This window comes from Pongo abelii, chromosome 10, assembly GCF_028885655.2.
Source record: "Pongo abelii isolate AG06213 chromosome 10, NHGRI_mPonAbe1-v2.0_pri, whole genome shotgun sequence".
Lineage (NCBI taxonomy): Eukaryota > Metazoa > Chordata > Mammalia > Primates > Hominidae > Pongo > Pongo abelii.
In genome coordinates, this window is record NC_071995.2 from 130,686,637 (window position 1) to 130,700,748 (window position 14,112).

General features: G+C 39.7%; 1 protein-coding gene across 9 annotated transcripts in view; it reads left to right on the forward strand.

The window, feature by feature from the left end:
* Positions 1 to 14,112, forward strand: part of SFSWAP (splicing factor SWAP) — a 91,136-nt gene that overhangs the window by 2,584 nt on the left and 74,440 nt on the right. For 8 of the 9 annotated variants that reach the window (XM_024256931.3, XM_024256930.3, XM_009248410.4 and 5 more), the window contains exons 2-6: positions 413 to 582; positions 1,164 to 1,295; positions 6,368 to 6,453; positions 12,176 to 12,401; positions 13,745 to 13,857. In XM_024256931.3, the coding sequence (XP_024112699.2) occupies positions 413 to 582; positions 1,164 to 1,295; positions 6,368 to 6,453; positions 12,176 to 12,401; positions 13,745 to 13,857 (727 nt within the window). The remainder of the gene's footprint in view (positions 1 to 412; positions 583 to 1,163; positions 1,296 to 6,367; positions 6,454 to 12,175; positions 12,402 to 13,744; positions 13,858 to 14,112) is intronic. The other variant, XM_063712360.1, reaches the window with a different exon arrangement.

Consider the following 14,112-nt stretch of genomic DNA (forward strand, 5'->3'; position numbering starts at 1 on the left):
TTTATGTATTTGGTTTGTGTGAATGTAAGCTATGATATTTAACTTTTCAGAAAAAAATAATAATTTTTTGCAAGTGGCATTGAATGGTTGACCAAACCATAATGGTAAGAACTGCCAGTGAAGTGGATACCATTTTTGCTATTAATGGATTGTTTGCCTTTAGTTATAAATGTTATCTTACTGTGGAAAGGCATTTAGAGTTTGTTAAGATAACTTGAGTTTAAAAGTAGGTGAGATATGACTATCCAAATTAAATATAAATCTGGGAAGAGTTTTTATACTTGTTTTAATATTTTTATTTATTTTAATTGGTAAGTATGTGTGTATCTATATATACATATATAAAACATCACACATGCACACCAGTCTAGACGTTAATTTCCTTTTATTGACCAGCTTGTTCACATTACAGATATGATGGACGTGGTCACCTGCATGACCTTTCTGAGTACGATGCTGAGTATTCCACGTGGAACAGAGATTATCAGCTGTCTGAAGAGGAGGCGCGAATAGAGGCCCTGTGTGATGAAGAGAGGTATTTAGCCTTGCATACGGACTTGCTTGAGGAGGAGGCAAGGCAAGGTACTGCTCAAGACAAACTTACTTCAGCAACAAACTTTTTAAAATTTTTAAGTATTTAAAAATTTACTCCCATTCATTTTTTTATACTCACTCTTTCTGATATTATCTTGACAGTACCCAGTGGATTGGAAAAACAGGAGTCTTTGCGTTCTGAGAGGACCTCAGGATAGTTTATATATAGAGCCACAAAGAATTTTCCCAGCTTTTGAGGGCAGACTGGGATTTGAAAAAAACAAAAACCAAACTCTTTAACTGTTCTTCTTTAACAGTATCGTATAAATAAAATTGATGTTCTTGTCTTTGCTGTAACAGTCTTTAATACAGTTCTTAATCCCAAAATTTTCTCAGCAGGAAGAAATTTTCCACAAAAGACGTGTATTCAGCTGTCTGTGGGTAAACATGTACTGACAAAAGTACATATTGATAGATATAAAGTGTGAATTTTTAAAAATATTTTACCTCAAAAGTAGGTTGAAAAAAGTATGTTGTATGCTTTACTGATAGCTACAACTTTAGAAATATGTAAAGTTTTTCTCAGTAATTTTCTATTTTTGTTGATAAAATCCTCATTTTTATTCAAGAGGAAGAATACAAGCGATTGAGTGAAGCACTAGCAGAGGATGGGAGCTACAATGCCGTGGGGTTCACTTACGGTAGCGACTATTACGACCCGTCAGAGCCAACAGAGGAGGAGGAGCCTTCCAAACAGAGAGGTGAGTGGGGAGCTGCCTGGACTGCTGGTGTAGGGCTACACGTGTACACACAGGCTGCATGCACGATGGTCAAGTCTGCAGAACACATCTCTGGCACTCATGATAACACCACTATGACCACAGGAGAAAACGGGAGTGATATTCCTTCTTTTGGTAAAACGAAGTTAAAAACTAGAATGATTAATGGAGGTGGAAAGTGAATGCATTGGATCGTTTATTTCTCATTGATTCGGGTAACAGAATTACTCACTCCGGATTATTTGTTTCTAGATTGGTAACATGTTCATTAATATCCTCAGGGATTCATTCTTGAGGCAGTGAAAGAATAGGTGTTAACTGGGATGAGTTAATATCGCCCTCTCACCGACCTCCTTCCCCATATCCCTCCACAGCTGAGACAGTGACACATGCCCAGTGGAAGGACACAGTGAGGGAGTTACTACTCCCCAGAAAACAGCACAGCTTCCTGGTAGCCTTGATGCCACCTAGGGCATATACTTACCACAGTATTTTAAATTAAAGATTTGGAATTTATGCTTTTCTGGATTAACATGGGAAACTTTGAATATAAAAAATAATGCTGCTGAAAAACCTGGGCTTGTGTAGTATAGACACAAATATCCTTAATCACTTCAGTAAGCATTGAGAGCTCCACTACCACAGCACTGCATCATGGTCAGTCATTAATTAGCAATAATGGTAACATGAACCTGACACATTAAAGACAGGTCACTATATTCAGGATATTCTGTTTAAAAAGAAGAAGAACGTTAACTTAGAAACATTCAAATGTTTACATTACATCAAATGGAGATTTAATTGTAGAGCTAATTTAATCTGTTATTCCGAACTTCATTGGTCTCTCCTTAAGTAACACTTTTTATCTTTTTAAATTTTTTTATTATAAAATACACAATAATTTAAAAAAACAGATGGGGTCTCACTGTGTTGCCCAAGCTAGTCTCAAACTCCTGAGCTCAAGTGATCCTACTGCCTTGGCCTCCCAAAGCACTGGGATTACAGGCATGAGCCACCACATCCAGCCAAGTGACACATCTTTTAACAAGTATGAAGCAATTATAGCATTTTAGTATTAAAGCAAAATGATGTTTGCCCTTCCATCCTGTGACTGCACTATGGTTCTACGCATCGGCACTCTCCAAGGGCTGCAATCCTAATGGAATGATAGGACGTGGGGCAAACACACACACAGGCTTTCCTTTTGCCCTGCCTTTAGTCCTGCTCCTTACTTTGTGGGCACAAGAATTACTGTTGCACAGCTCTATTTTATGGGCTTTTAGAGAAACTTTCAAGTGTAATTGTAATTATACTGAGTTAAAGGCCAGTTAAAGTATTTAAGACTTTTTGCACTGACTTTCAAACCTACCCATCCCTCAGAAGTTACAATGCACTGGAAATGTTCTATCAGGTCTAAAACGTAAACATGCATTTATTTGTCCAGAATAAGCTGTCCTTCCTCGGGTTCTGGATAGTTCTGATTTTGTTGTCTTATCTCTAAGCCACACACAGGAGTTCAGCTTTCTATCTGTGGTGTTTTTATCAGAAGGAAGGAATAGAGACTGTAGCCACTTCATAAATAAAGAGTTGAAATACAGTCAGCTTATCGGGTCCACATCTGTGGATTCGGCCAACCACAGATCTAAAGTATTGGAAAGAAAATAACAAGTAAAGTTTTATTGGAACACAGCAACGCTCATTTGTTTACATATTGTCTGTTGCCACTTTCGCACTTCGACGACAGAGTTGAAGAAATGAAACAGACCATATGGCCCACAAAACCAAAAATATTTATTAATACTGTCTGGCATTTTATAGAGTTTGTCAGCCTCTATTCTAGATGGTGGACCATTGTCTCGGCGTAATTATTGGGCTAAATGATGTTCGGTTTGTTATAATTATTGAATCTTGAGAACTTCAGCATGACTTAGCTTATCATCTGAGTATTAGTTTGCTTTCCCCTTAAGATAAAGTTCTCTTTAGTATTTTACAATGTTACTTCTTTTCTTTCTGTAATGGTGTTCTCAGAACATTGCCTTATATGCTGATTAATTTCCTTAATGGAAATTGGGCCCACATAAAACTTAGAGCTTGACATTTCATGTATAACTTGCATTAATATAAGTGAAACACCTAACACACACACACACACACACACACGTGCATATTGTAATAGAATCCAGTACCACTAACAGCCACGTTGAGTGTCACATTCTTTTAAAATAAAATTTTTTTTCCTGAGCCGTCAGTATGTCTACATATGTCTTGATTTTCAAAATTACTCTATTGTATTGTTTGTTAGTATTTTAAAGCCTTATGATACTAGCCAAAAGCATTTTGATAGTGCCTCCTCCATCTCTGATCTTTACTATTTTCAGTCAAGTTTCTATCCTTTAGATATTCATAATTTTTCATCATTCTATATCCATTTTTTTCCCTCTTTTAGGGGAATAATGGAGTGGGGACAGGCCCTCACTGCTATATATCCATTTTTTAAACAAAAGATTATTTGAATTTATTTAAATCTGAGTTTGTATTGCAATGGTTGGTTTTTATTTTGTGCTACTAAAGCTGTTTTTTTTGTAAATAAAGGTATATATAAGAATAGACCAAATCTGTTTAACCCATCCATCCCAAAAAGCTATTTCAATTAAAATGCCTTGATTTTTATGAATAACTTAACATTAAGGAAAAGCTATTTGCCTAGACAATGTTTTAATCATTTTTTTCATTTTAGGAAAATATAGTAAAAGTTGTATTTTTAAATTTACTTTGTTTTACTTTTTTGAGACAGAGTCTCGCTCTGTCACCCAGGCTGGAGTGCAGTGGTGCAGTGTCAGCTTATTGCAACCTCCGCCTCCCGGGTTCAAGCAATTCTTGTGCCTTAGCCTCCCGAATAGCTGGGATTACAGGCGCCCGCTGCCACAACTGGCTAATTTTTCTATTTTTAGTGGGGACAGGGTTTCACCGTGTTGGCCAGACTGGTCTCAAACTCCTGACCTCAAGTGATCCGCCTGCCTCGGCCTCCCAAAGTGCTGGGATTACAGGCATGAGCCACCGCGCCCAGCCTTACTTATTTTTTTTAAGGCAGTCTACCTTGGAATATAAAAAGTTGTATTTTTAAACACACACCCCTGCCTCATTCCCAAAGAGATTTTGAGAAAGCGCATCTGCTACTTGGCATTTTGCCAATAGAAAGTCTCTACAAATCAGTGTTTCTGATATTTTCTAATCTAACTGTGTCATTTGGTTACTGAAGCTGAATGACAGACTTACTAATTACAGGGAGCTTTTTAAAAAGCAGTAGTAAATCTCTGCCCTCTCATTCATCTCTGATATATTTATTTATTTATTTTTGAGGCAGAGTCTTGCTCTGCGGGCCAGGCTGGAGTACAGTGGTGTAATCTTAGCTCACTGCAACCTCTGCCTCCTGGGTTCAAGCAGTTCTCCTGCCTCAGCCTCCCATGTAGCTGGGATTACAGGCATGTGCCACCATGCCAGGCTAATTTTTTGTATTTTTTAGTAGAGACAGGGTTTCACCATGTTGGCCAGCCTGGTCTTGAACTCCTGACCTCAGGTGATCCACTTGGCTCGGCCTCCCAAAGTACAGGGATTACAGGTGTAAGCCACTGCACCCGTCTTTGTCTCTGATTTTTGAAAGAACAGGGGACTCAAACAGAAATGGATGGGACAGTGTTAAATAACTGTAACTTAATAGGGATTGTAATCAACTTATATCTGATCAGACTGGAATACCCAAGTTTTTATATACCAGGAAACCTGCTTAAAATTCCTCTTTGGTTTCACAGAATGAGGTTTGACAGGAGATCTTTGCAAATTATTTATCGCTTCAAGAGCCTTTACTGTATATGATAGAAACATTTATTTTGATGAAGATTTAAGGTTTGTTTCTTTAATGTCATCTGTTTGGAAATAAGAACCTCAATAGATCATTGAAATCCTTAAAAATGTTACCTTTTTAAAGTTTGCTATGATATTTTTGTACATTTCAGTGTATCTTTTTAAACTGGTAATCATCTGAGTTATTGAGATGTACTTAGGTACCTTAGAATACAGAAAGATAATGTGTAGTATGTTGTCTGCCACATAGTAGACAAATATTTGTTAAGTGAATGGTTAATGAGTACATAGAAATGGAAAAATAATTGATTATTTGTGAAAGAGGTAGTTTGCTTGGGTGGAGGAATCTTGATAGTTATGCCCAGGTGGTTTACAATTCAAAGACGAAAATCAGTTATCTAGGAATTGACTACCTTATGTTGTGTCATGCTGTCAGGAATCCACAGAAATAGTTGGAGAGAAATCTTAGCGATACCAATTAAATACTTACATACATACCTGAAAGAGAAGCGGAGGGGAAAAGGAACATGGATTGAGCACCTGCTAAGTGTGGAGGATTATGGTAGAGATGTTCACATGGGCTATCTCACCTAAGCACCACTCGGCCCTGGGAGTAGATGTGATGACTTCACAGCCAGTGAGGAAACAGAGAACAGCAGGATCCCGGAGCTAACAAGTGGCAGGGCAGGAGTTTAACTCCAGTTACCCTTGAACAACACAGGTTTGAATTGCGTAGGTCCGCTTGTATGAGGATTTTTTTCAGCCAAACAGATCAGATTGAGGGATGTGAGACCCGCATATATGGAGGATCGGCTTTATATATGTGGGTTCAAATGGATCAAATGCAGAATTCGAGCACGTGTGGATTTTGGTGTCTGCAAGGGTCCTAGAACCAGTCCCCTGCGTATACCAAGGGAATACTGTGCAGTCTGACCCTATACACACTCCTGCTGCTGCACCACACCTCCCTGCTGCCGCACCACCCCCCCCGACCCCGCCTCATTTGGAATTTTGTAAAGTGAGTTTCACTTGCCTTGTGGGTAGAAGAGAAAGCTGAAAATGGCTTCTAGGAGTAACAACAGAAGGTAAAGAAGCAGGGACAGCCAGTCACATGCTTCCATCTTGCTGCCTGCTGTTGATGGGTGCCTTCCTCCCTGCATTGTTCTGAATTTTAAAATTTTCTTTTTATGCAGAAAAAAATGAGGCTGAAAATTTAGAGGAAAATGAAGAGCCCTTCGTTGCCCCCTTAGGATTGAGCGTCCCGTCTGACGTGGAGTTGGTATGTGTCCTGCATGAGCACTAATTGTCATCATTATTATTTATCATAATTCACTCCTGCTTGTGGGAAAGCTCGATAATGATTATAGCTGCTTTTTAGGCATGTAATGCTTTAAAATGGTTTGTGAGTTAATGGAGAAAAAGGTCACACCCTATTTATTTTCCTCAAAGAAAAGGGAAGAATTATAGCAAAAGAACTAGACTGGAGCATCAGGGACTTGAGGAGTTGGGTGTGATTCAGCGGCCATATAGTTGAATCCCCAGATTTTATAGCTTAGAAAAACTAAGTCAGGATCAGTGGCAAGTGGGCTACTCCCCATACATAGATGTAAAAGCACTCTAGATCAAGACAGCGTTGATTTCAGTAACGTTGCTTTGTTCTGGCTTTTTAAAGTGTGATTTTTGGGGGCACTTCACGTTACATTTTCTTAGCAGTTTTCTGTGTTGTGATTAGGTCCCTGTGGCATCTCCAGGCCCAGGCCACCCTTCCACTGATGAAGGGGAATTCCACCCTGGTTTTCCTCATCTGAGGGCTTTGCAGCTGATTACTGTCTGTTCAGCATTGACCTTTCCTGCTATTTCAGTTATATCACATTAAATTAAGTTATAACAGGTGTTAAAGCCCAAACCAGGATTTTCCCTTTTTTTCTGAATATTCATTGAGGGATTTCCACATTCCAGTCACTGTGCTAAGCTGTTTTTTACATATTATCTTATTTAAAGCTAACAACCCTATAAGTGAACTACTGTTTACTATCCCTCTTGTGCCAATGAAGAAACTGAGACTTAGGAAAGTCAAGAATTTGGCTAATAAATGGCAGCTGGGAACGGTGGTCTTAACTATGATGCCATCTTCAGTCACCGTGCTTTATGGGATTTTTATATGTTTACTAGGGAGGTTGAAAATCTTTTTGTTGCGTGTGTATACTTGGGAAGGACTCTTAAGTGTTCGTGCCTCGCAGGAAGCTTTTTCTTGGACATTTTTGTAACTGGATTGCAAGTGGCATCAATGCCGGCATTCTCGATTCTTGTTTGTGTCCCACACCCTGAATTACTCGCCGCACTGTAGATGCCAGGAAAGCTCCGCACAGAGACAGCATCTCTCACCTCCCCCTGCGATCACTCGCTGCCACTCTAATTGAGTTAAGCGTGAATTTGATGGTTCTTACCCTTCATTAATGTGATGAAGGGCAATATAAAAATAGCCCTTTTAATTCCTGCCTCCAACGCTTTCCTTCTCTTCCCTTACTCATTTACATATCCTCTCCCTCTCTTTTATTCTTGCAAGTATGGGTAAAATAACTCTTTGGATTTTGCCTAGTATAATTACTACTTGTATTGGTCTGTTCTCACACAGCTATAAAAAAATACCTGAGACTGGGTAATTTATAAAGAAGAGGTTTAATTGGCTCACGGTTCTGCAGGCTGTACAGGAAGCCGGGCAGCATCTGCTTCTGGGGAGGCCTCAGGAAACTTATAGTCATGGCGGAAGGTGAGAAGGGAGCAGACATGTCTTAGCATGTCCAGAGCAGGAGGAAGGCAGGGAGGTGCTACACACTTTCAAATGACCAGATCTTAAGACAGCTCATTCACTGTCTATCACGGGAGCAGCACCTAGGAGATGGTGTGAAACTACTCATGAAGGATCCGCCCCATGATCCATTCACTTCCCACCAGGCACCGCCTCCAACATTGGGAATGACAATTCGACATGGGATTTGGGTGGGGACACAGATCCAAACTATATTACTACATATGTTTGTTTCCCATTTCTAGTATTGATCATTTTGCTATAGTTAAAGCTGAAATTACCCAAAGATTTGATATCCTGAGACTTGTATTAATATATTTTCCATGTATTATATATGTTGTATTCCTATTTGTTCTGAAATATGTTTATTATGCATGAGAGACACATTAACATGAAGCTTTAAAAAAATCACAGTTGCCCCATTTTTATTAAATGCTAAGTGCTCCATCTATATTTAATGCTAAAAAGTTTATGTGAAGTTGACTATATGGAATTTTACTTGTTTTTAGTGTTAAAAATTTTTAAATTTTTTATTCAAATTTAAATATAGAGGTACAATAGAATTTTGTTGCCTTAATTCCTATTAAAATATTTAATGGCTTTGTGTTCTCAGCCAAAATAAGCATCACTAAGCTCTTGATAGTCTGCCAGATCAAACATAGTTGTCACTCATTGGAGAGCAAAGTAAGTCTTAGTGTGTAGCAACTTGCTGTCTTATCATTAGAGTTTCTTCTAATGATATTATAAAAAGGCCTCTTGAATGTTGTTTTGACTGTGTGGAAACTGAGTGCTTGATTGAGTCTCTCATTTGCATCTTTCATTTATTTTATGGCAGTGTCGGTATTTCATTCTCATAATTATTATGTGTTTTTTGGCAGTAATTCATTGTATACATTATACACTGTGGTGTCCATGTTAGTGGAGAAAATGTAGAAGACAAAAGTGTCTGCATTATAAGTTGTTTTAGTGACCAGGCCTCAGAATTGTTGAATTGTGGTTAAGTAGACTATTGCTGCTTCAGGGGGCAGGACATGGTTTGACTCACTGACAAGAGAAGATTGGAGTGATTGGGAAAGACAGCAGGTACTTCAGGAGGTTTTTGGTTTTTAAACTAAATGTTGGTTTAGAACCTAATGATGACAGGATCCTTGAGGCTTTTGGATGAAGAGTGAGAAGTAGTTAGAAATTATAGCACCCCAGGCTGGGTACAGTGGCTCACACCTGTAATCCCAGCCCTTTGGGAGGCTAAGGTTGGAGGATCACTTGAGGCCAGGAGTTCGAGACTAGCCTGGGCAACATAGTGAGATCCTGTCTCTACAAACAAGTAAAAATAATAGGCCAGTGTGGTGGCGCGTGCCTGTAGTCCCAGACCTGTTAGGGCGCAGTTCCAAGGAAAATGTGCTTGCTCAAACACGTTTTATGGAAAGTGGGGAAAGGTTTGATAGTTGCTGTTATGTGCAACACTTACTCTGTTAATGAATAATAACATAGAACCAGGCTTTATGAAGCACTTACTGTGTACCAGACACTGTACTAAGTGCTTCTCTAGGCATATCTCTCAGTTAATACTCAAAATAACTTTACAGGCCAGGTGCAGTGGCTCATGTCTGTGATCCCAGCACTTTGGGAGGCCGAGGTGGGAGAATCGCTTGAGCTCAGGAGTTCAAGACCAGCCTGGGCAACATGGTGAAACTCCGCCTCTATAAAAAATGAAAAAAATTAGCCAGACATGGTGGTACATGCCTGTAGTCTCAGCTACTCAGGAGGCCAAGGTGGAGGATGGTTTGAGCCCTGGAGGTAGAGGTTGTAATGAGCTGATATGGTACCGCTGCACTCCAGCCTAGACAACAGAGCCAGATCCTGTCTCATAAAAATACAAAAATAACTCTATGAAACAGATACAGTTGTTGCCAGATGTTAAGGTTTAGAAAGTCAAGAGTAACTGCCCTAAGTTAGATGTGTGAGGGTCAGGCCTGGGGTTCCAGCCAAGGGACCGACTCCAGAGCTCTGAACCACTAAAGTTAAGCTTTATCGAATTTGTGCAGATTAGAGCATTATTTTATCATAATTTAGGTACTGTATTGTCATGGAAGGTGAGTGGGGAGAGAAAAAATGTTGATTTATTCTTGAATTGCTGTGGAGTGACTGGCTTTTTGTTCGGATTCATAAGGACTCTTGACGTCTAATGAGTCTTAACTCTTGGTCCCCAATGTGTCTTGCAGGTATTTTCTCCCCGCACTTTGTCTTGTAAGTGATTGTACGACTCTCTGTGCAGAATTTAAGTATAGAGTGATATATGTCCCTCTATTCCTTATGGCTTCAGAATTTTAAAGCTTATTTTGGAAGACTTCCCACCCGCAAGAGTTTGAAAATATTTTCCTATATTTACTGCTAGTACTTGTGTATTTGTATTTTTGCCTTTGAATTTTGACTCTATCTGATACTTACTTAGGGCTGTGGGCAAACCGTGTATTTGATTTTTTTTCTCCCCTAATCCCGTGAGGAGAGGGCTGGCCCCACTGCCCCTGGGGTTCCTTGCTAATTTCCCTGTCTTCATGTCATGCCACCTCCTTTCTGGTCCCCCGATGGGTCTGAGCTCAAGCGTTTTCCAAAGCTCTTAGGAAACCGTACATTTGTGTGGGTTTTCTGACCTGTAGATACCTTTCTCCTGTTTCCCATGCCTCCTCTGGAGCTTAAATTCACATTAATGGAATTTCCAGGGAGGGGGAGGAGGTTTTAGCCCCCTTCCGGGGCTCCATCTGCTTCCTTAAACAAAAGGCTTCCCCACTGGATTTAAATTAGAAAAACAGTTTTCCTTTTCTCAGGCCGTTGTAACATATGCATATTTATATGTTGACTGCATTTTTTAAATCTCATTGTGTAGTAGGAATGATCATGATATTCTTAAATGGAACATGATTTACCTAAAGTCTGCCTAATAAAGAAAGTAAAGAATGGCTTTTTCCAAACCAGATACTTTTTCATCTTATTCAGGGTTGGTAGCCAACTTTGAAATATGTCCGTAAGATGCTTTGTTTTTTTGTAAAATTACCTACACATTGCTTTTTAACCATGGTAATAGTATTATATAACAGATAGGCCTACTTTTAAGAAATTTTGGATCAACAAGTTGGTTGAAAATCCAAGTCATGGATGTGCATACAATGGGCCTTTAACATGGAATTTAAATTATTTGGGGATTAATGAATAACTAATTGTAGACATTTATCCTTTTTAAGTGTGAAGGATGTTATTAGTTCAAAAATTAAATTAGAGAATTAAGCTGTTTATATTTTATGAAGGATGGAGCCCTGAATTCTTAACCATCCATTTTTAATGAGAATAATTGCCAGATTTATTTGCAAGTAATTTCCTAGTGTTAATCTCTTTGTCGATATGAAAGGTATTTTAGATGTGTGGCTTTCAGCCTTTGGTCTAACAATCCATTTGTGGGCAGGAAATGCTAAGAGCATGAGGTTCGTCAGAGTGACTCCTTAGCAGCACATGAAGGGATGGGGGAGGGCTTTGATGCTGGAAAGAAACTCACCCGGAGTGTCCCATCTGCTCTGGCCAGACCACACCTAGGGGGTCTTCAGCTTGGGATACTGCTTTTAAGTGGGAATAGCAGTGAGCCAGGAACTGTGCAGGGGCTGAGAAGCAGGGCTCAGGTGCAGACGAAAAGACATAGCGTACTCTTGTGGCTTTTGTTGGATGTCCAGAAGGGCTGTTTTGTAAGAGGGAGCCTGCAAGCTGTGAGAACTAGTCCCCGCTAAGAAGAAGGAAAGAGCAGTGATTCTGGTTATTGAGAACCATGGAATGTATACCCTCTCCCTAGAAAAATGCTTGTATGTAAAATTCGCATGCACAGAGGATTCACAAACCCCCTGAATTCCATCATAGAACCGAACTTAAATGTATAGAAAAATGTTGACTTGGTGCACAAAGAAGTCACCTCCCGTGGGTCTGTACCACAGTGGAGTGGCCTGCCTCAGCTGGCGAGTTTTCTCCCCTGCAAAATCCTGTCAAGATTTGGAGATGAGGAGTCCGAACAGCCTGGGCTTTTCCAGCTTAAAGTCTCATATCTCTTAAAATTGACAGTAAAACCAGAGTCATTTCTATGTTTTAATGAAATCACATGGCCGGTGGACAAGAGGACAAATGGGTGACATGAAATATGTGTGTTTTCCCATAGCCACCAACCGCTAAAATGCACGCCATCATCGAGCGCACGGCCAGCTTCGTGTGCAGGCAGGGAGCACAGTTTGAGATCATGCTGAAGGCCAAGCAGGCCCGGAACTCCCAGTTCGACTTTCTGCGCTTCGACCACTACCTCAACCCCTACTATAAGTTCATCCAGAAAGCCATGAAGGAGGGACGCTACACCATCCTGGCAGAAAACAAAAGTGACGAGAAAAAAAGTAGGTCCCACTGCGTCTGTTCCGTCCAGACTTTGGGCCTGTGTTGTGGGGGCGGCAGGCGGGGTGGTTCTGGGAAACGTATGAAGATACACATTCTTACAGATGCATGGTTGAAAGCCAGACTTGAATTTCTAGAATGTGTCTGAAATTCTGCAGCTAAGGCATGATCGTTACCCCTGCTGGTGCACCTTTATTAAATCTTTGGTTAATATTTTATAGATAAATGAAATATAATTAAATATTGATGCTATCAGAACATAATCATCTGGGTGGGAAATTTTTGCCCTCATTTTGCCCATAGAGAAAACGTTTCATAGAGAAAACAGTTCTCTATGTTTTCTCTATGGATTATTCAAGTACCTCTCTTGGATTATTCAAGTACCACAGTGTTCAGGGCTGTATAGCTCAATTATACATGGCCACAAAAGTGAAAATTTTACTTGGATTATCTATTTTAAGCTATTATTTTTATAACAGTGTCTCTATTTTGGAGTTCTTACTGCCAAAGCCAGTTAGCTGTATTTTGAATAAAGATGGTATTTTGACAAGTCTGTTCATATATATGTATATATATACACACACACATATCTTCCATTGAATTTTTTTTTTTTTTTTATTGGAGACAGAGTCTCGATCTTGTTGCCCAGGCTGGAGTGCAATGACACGAGCGCAATCTTGGCTCACTGCCACCTCCACCTCCCGGGTTCAAGCAATTCTCATGCCTCAGCCTCCCGAGTAGGTGGGATCATGGGCACGTGCCACCACGCCCGGCTAATTTTTGTATTTTTAGTAGAGACAGGGTTTCACCATGTTGGCCAGGCTGGTCTCAAACTCCTGACCTCAGGTGATCCACCCGCCTCGGCCTCCCAAAGTGCTGGGATTACAGGCGTGAGCCACTGTGCCTTGCCCTTCCACTGAATTTTGTTCTCTTCAGCCAAAATAAGTTTAAAATCAGTTGTGTAATTCTTATTGCAGATCTCATCTTAAGGTTTGTTGTTGTAGTTTATTTCTGTTGCTATTATTTTGCTTTTCATAAATCGGTACAATTTTTGCCCTTTTTTAAAAAAAGGGGAAAAAAAAGACAGACAGAAAGCATACAGAGCCCCAGACCAGCTGGTGCTCGATGCTGGCAAGGAGTCACCAAATAGCCAAAGGTCACAATCCTTTCTATCTGGCCTTCTTCTGAACAACTTGGGTGACTCTAGGGAAAAATTTCTAAAAGTGTTTTTTCGACAGATAACCAAGAAGCTCTACCTTTGGCTGCTTCTAAGTTTTTGCATAATTAATTTGTACTTTTTTTTCTCACCAAACACCAAAATCTTGAAATGTGATTTTGATTTCAGAATCAGGAATCAGCTCTGACAATGAAGATGATGATGATGAAGAAGATGGGAATTACCTGCATCCCTCTCTCTTTGCCTCCAAGAAGTGTAACCGACTTGAAGAGCTGATGAAGGTTTTTATCTCATTGTTGAACTATATTTTTTATGCCACAACAAAACTTCTGCTAATATAATTTTGGAAAATTTGAAGTATGTCATTCTTGTGTGTTACAGTTGTATCTTATTTTATCATCATTGAGGTGCATTTGCATTTTTGTTTTTAGCTGGGTGACAAAGCATCTGCTTCTTTGGTTTCTTACCTGACTAGCTTATAAAATTCATGAGCATTTGCTCAGGTTAATTTTATCATTTTATTACAATTTTACTCC